This window comes from Olea europaea, unplaced genomic scaffold (genome assembly GCF_002742605.1).
Source record: "Olea europaea var. sylvestris unplaced genomic scaffold, O_europaea_v1 scaffold376, whole genome shotgun sequence".
Classification (NCBI taxonomy): domain Eukaryota; kingdom Viridiplantae; phylum Streptophyta; class Magnoliopsida; order Lamiales; family Oleaceae; genus Olea; species Olea europaea.
Window position 1 is genome coordinate 414,330 of NW_019256967.1, and position 5,719 is coordinate 420,048.

The 5,719-nt window shown below is 29.7% G+C and overlaps 1 protein-coding gene across 1 annotated transcript; it reads left to right on the top strand.

Moving 5' to 3' along the window:
- Nucleotides 1-294: 294 nt before the first annotated feature.
- On the top strand, nucleotides 295-909 carry LOC111386886. The gene is made up of 2 exons (XM_023011376.1): nucleotides 295-348; nucleotides 463-909. The coding sequence occupies exons 1-2, from the start codon at nucleotides 295-297 to the stop codon at nucleotides 907-909; spliced, it is 501 nt and encodes a 166-aa protein (XP_022867144.1).
- Nucleotides 910-5,719: the final 4,810 nt, after the last annotated feature.

Sequence of the window (5,719 nt, forward strand, 5' to 3'; positions counted from 1 at the left end):
GCATACTATGTCCATTGTTTTGCCCACCGTTTACAACTCACATTGATTTCTGTAGTTAGGGATGTCTCAGATATTCATTCATTTTTTTCTCATTTGGATAGTGTTATTAATATGATTACATCATCTCCTAAGCGCATCAATGAGTTGAAAAGTGCCCAAAGAAAAGAAATTGAGCATTTGTTGGAAATTGGAGAACGAGAGTCCGGAAGTGGTGCTAATCAGATTGGTAATTTGTAATGAGCCGGAGGTACTCGTTGGTCTTCTCATTACAGCTCTGTAAAGAGTTTGATTGATATGTATGCTGCAACTTGCAAGGTGCTTGAGTATCTTAGTGATCATTCTCCAAATGTAAGATCTCAGTCCGAAGTTGGTGGTGTGTACAAAACCATGACAACATTTGAATTTGTATTTATTTTACATTTAATGCGTAAAATATTAGCAATTGCGGATGTGCTTTGTTAGACCCTTCAGAAGAAAACTCAAGACATCTTGACTGCTATGAGATTTGTCCGTACTACAAAAACTATCCTTCAAACATTGAGAGAAGATGGCTGGGAAGAATTTCTTGAAGAGGTGAAATGTTTTTACTCAAAAAATGATATACATGTACCTGACTTTGATGCTTCGTATATGGTTGGTCGTTCTCGTGGTCGTGAGTATCCTACAGTTGAACATCACTATCACTTTGATATTTTCAATGCAGCCATTGATTTTCTGATGATGGAGTTAGATACAAGATTTAATGAGACATCATTAGAACTCCTTTCTCTCAGTGCAGTTTTGGATCCAAAAGATTCTTTTGAATCATTTAACATTGATAATATTTGCAAGCTTGCAGAGAAGTTTTATCCTGAAAATTTTTCACAGCAAGATATTTATTGTTTGAAAGTTGAGTTGCAACATTATTAGAATAATGTGATTTCCGAACCTCGATTTCAAGTACGTACACTTTCTGATTTATGTCGAGAATTGGTTGTAAGTAGAAGGTCGGAGAGTTACGTCGTTTTGACTAAATTGATTTGTTTAGTACTCACACTACCTGTTTCAATGGCGACTGTGGAGCGAGCATTTTCAGCAATGAAACATGTGAAGACGAAAATTCATAACAAAATGGATGATGGCTTTCTTGCTGATTGTTTAACACTAAATATTGAGCGAGAATTTAGTATGAATTTAGATCTAGATTCTATTGTAGATGAATTTTATGCTTTAAAACATCGTCGGGTACAACTACGATAGGTAACTTATATTATGAATTTTTCTTATTATATATAAATTTTATTTGTAGTTTGTACATTAAATTTTTAAAAATTTTTGCCCCCTGTACCATGAATTCCTGGCTCCGCCGCTGCTTGTGTGACTTAACTTGAACAAAGTGATTCATATTCAGTGATAATATTGTGTTTATCTATAATAAAAAATTTGAATCAAATCATGATAACTCTTGAATTTTAAATTATTGCACGAATTTCATTATTTTATATTTGGCATTTGAACAAATTGAACAAAAATTCATTCTTAATTACGCTCATGGATAACTTTAAAATTAGTTGTGTAAATTAACTATAAAATCTATTAAGACTATAGTACGTATTTACCAAATTAAAATCATATTAAAAACCCATTTAGAATAAGATTACGATGATTAGATTCATTCAAAATCAAGAACATCCCAACTAAACTATTTCTTGATTCTTATCGTGGATAAAAAAAAGTGAAAGATATTTTGCTAGCGATGAGACATAGGAAAAAGTCACCTACATTGTAGTGTGAAACTGGCATTGAATAATTTGACTCTACTCAATACCAATGTTTAGGAGAGAAATCATCAGAGAAGAAGGCTGCCTACAATATAAATTGAAAACTACTTTCAAAAACTTGAAAGAATCCCAAAATGAAGAATGGCCATAGTACAAAGAAAAAAATTGATACACACGAAAGTGTGTCGAAGAATAGCAAAACAACTATAAGTACCAACTATGTCTTGGTCTTCGATTTGGAATGTGGAGATTGGTTGAATTGATGATGAAAATAAATCTATTATAACTTGTTTAGTTCACCATCAAAAAAGAAATTGAAAAATCAAGAAAGCAATACGAGTTACGAGAGACTATTGACGTACATTAAATTTTGTACTATTCGGGAAAAGAAATTTTGAAAGCTAGAATACATGACTTGTTTCAAATAGCATTAATTGAATTGAGAGTGTATTACACCCATATTCAAAAGTTAAATATAAGATTTGTGGAGTTTATGAAATAATAGTTAATTATTGTGTTTCATAACTTGTTTAAATTTTGTGATTTAGTTATTCACTTTAAGAAACAATGAATTAAGTGTATTGAGTTGAGTATATTTGTATATAGTCCAGTTAAGTGTCTATTTTACTTTATTCGAGGACGAATAAATATTTAAGTTTTGATGTGTTTGATTAGTTTAAATATTACACTTATTCTGACCATTAAAAGTGATTTTTGTGAGTAATTTTATGAATGAGATACTTAACTTTATATACTTATTTTAGGAGAAAACCTATTGTTGGACGAGAACGGACAAAAATGAATGATAATCGATAAAAAAAAACTATTTTACTTTATTCGAGGACGAATAAATATTTAAGTTTTGATGTGTTTGATTAGTTTAAATATTACACTTATTCTGACCATTAAAAGTGATTTTTGTGAGTAATTTTATGAATGAGATACTTAACTTTATATACTTATTTTAGGAGAAAACCTATTGTTGGACGAGAACGGACAAAAATGAATGATAATCGATAAAAAAAAATGAAAACTAAACTTAGACATATTCTTGAAGTTGGAGATCAAAGAGTTACGTTTGAAAGTTGAAGGACCTCAATTGTAATATCTAACGACTCTTCTTAACAAAAAGAGAAAATGAGTACCAAATCACACAAGTGAAAGTATAAATTCTAATAATTTGGAATTGACTAAAATTGCGGTTCCTATCATCTTGAAACTCTATTTTAGACCTAAGTTGAGGTACATAAATGGAAATCTTTCTTTCAAACAAAAAGTGGAGGCTAGAGATCAATCTTGAGATAAAATTATATCAAAATATATTAAATTCTTAAATTTTGTATCTTAATTTGAAATTTGAAAGTTGAAAAATACAATTGATCGGAAGATATACAAGCGTTGAGAGAAGATTTGATGATCCATTGTAGAGAATTGAGTTTCAAAGAAAAACAATTACTATGATTCTTTTTTTTCTTTTTTTATTCCTTGTATTGAACTCGATGATTCTTTTAATATTTTAATTATTTAATTCCAATAATATGTTTGACTAAATTATTTGTTGCTAGGATGAAAAACGTAGATTATGATAATATTTATTTAATTTAGTTGATTTTATGCAACTTTGACTATATGATTAATTACTTATCGTATGTTTAAAATTTGTTTATTCGGTAGTTAATACATATGCAAAAGGAGTTGAATGAATTTGAATTGAATAAATGTTGTATAACCTAAGTGAAATCAAAATATCAAACCATTGAATCCCAAAATTTCTCCACAAACTCGTTAAGCTTTGATAGATTAAATTAGTTTAGTATTAGTTTAATTAGAACATAAACTTCTTGTTTGATAATCGATTACCAAATTAATGTAGAATGAAACTAGATTAGTAGTAAAAAAATGATAGTAAATACTTAGCCTCTATATAACGATATTCAAACTTATAAACCACTTTATTACTTGTTGCAATCTGCACACTTGCAAAATCATACCATCACATGGTGCCTCCGTATATTTTAGATAACAAAAACAATAAATACAGTATTGCGACATAGTATTTGACCGTCATGTCAAAGCACTTAACAGGATATTTTGATTAAACAATACGTCAATAAACAAAGATTGAGGACTTTTAATGCAATTGCGTGGGTGGTGGGGAAGGGGGGTTTTAAAAATTAAAATATATGGGTCTGAACTAGAATATTGTAATTTAGTCTGAATGTGCTTATTCTGATTCGGTTCTAAGTAATAAAAATGAAAAACGTAGATAAAAGGAATGATTCACTAGGCCTTATTTGAGATCATCAATTACACATTCACACAATAAAATAGCTTGCACATAAATTGAAAAAAATTTCTTACTTTTTAACCACATTTTCTCCTAAAAATCACTATTCAAAACTCTTTTTTTCCTTTTTTCAGAAATAATGTTTGTGAAACAAGGGCTAAATATCATTGCTTAACTTGTAATAAGCAACAATGATGTAGCACATCAATTAGTTGGCGGATAAATTTATGGTGAATCCTAATAATTAAATGAACTTTGGCCCCCATTATTTGATGTTATAATTTTTGGAGTAGTGTTTTTTTTTTTTAAGAATATGTGGTTTCGTAACTCTTTCTTGATATAATCACTAGTTTCTAAAAATTGAGATTCATGTTTGCTTATACGCTTAACTTAGTTTTATTTAATAATTTCGACTCTTAACATTTTGTACATTCTATGAAAAGGTTAATGGAAGATTTAGATACTTGTTACATATTATGCTTCAAGAATTCTTTTACATTTAAACACTCCATTTCATCGTCTATTGAATTTTAATAAAATCTCATATTGAATGAAACGATTTCGATTTTAATTGTAATTAGAGATGAAATCAACGGTTTTATTTCTAAGATACTTGTTGATACTTGGTTCGGATAGAGTCTCTTTGAAATCGTCCATTAATAAATTCAATATTTTCTTGCTTTTCTTTTTTAATTTCATTATTAGTTGCTTGAGTTGATACAGATAACTAGTTTAATCAATACCACTTATTAAATATTCTCAATTTGAAAGTTGAGCGTTGAAAGAGTGTTATTTTACGAGTCCATGACATTTGACTTTGATAATCTAAATTTTGAAAGTCCTAATCTCTTGACAAAAAATCAATGGTGAAGGAATTACCACCTATGTATAATCAAAATCAACTTCATGAAAAAAAAAAATTAAAAAAAAAAATCTCTATAGAAAGCCATCTTAGATGGAAGTAGGCCCGCTAGCCTTCTAACTCTAATATGATATTGAAACTATTATTTTCTTTGAACATATTCCATATGTCACACACCTTGAATGACCATGTGATCTTCCTTAACACACGACCATGTTTTACAGCACACACGACACATGGTACCGTTAAGTCAGCCACTATATCTATAATTTTTCTTACTATGCATACAAAATTATTTAAATGAGCTCTTTCCCAACATTAAAATTTTTTGTCACCTAACACTATGGCACAAGAAAATGTTGTCTTGTAGCGTAACATTCAAAATGACTATAGTTACCTAACCAATTCAATTGAAATGGTTAGGTAAAGAAGAAAAGAAAATCACAGCCAGAGGCATTCATTAGACCACAGTTTCCACTCCTATTTCTTTTAAATTCATTTGCAGTTTTAGAATAGTTACGTACAAATCGCTTTTTGAGTCGAAACAGAATTGGATTCTTCTTCTGATTGAAATTTGACTCTCCGGATATGTGGCATGTAATATTCCACTAGTAAGTAATTCTTTTCTTTAATGAATTATTGCTTTCTTTTGTGCAGTGGGATTGTTTTTTCTTGATTCTGCAGTTCGGATAAATATCAAGTGCTGGAAATCTTGGGGTTGTCATATGCTGCTTGAATCTGGCTTATCACAAATTTTTGAGGCGATTTCAGCATTAGTGAAGCAAGTTGGCGTGAGAATTCATGGCAGGA

Coding starts and splice junctions, on each gene's coding strand:
- LOC111386886 (XM_023011376.1), top strand. CDS start 295: ATGTATGCTGCAACTTGCAAGGTGCTTGAGTATCTTAGTGATCATTCT. Junction 349..462: donor TTAGTGATCATTCTCCAAAT/GTAAGATCTCAG, acceptor GTGCTTTGTTAG/ACCCTTCAGAAGAAAACTCA.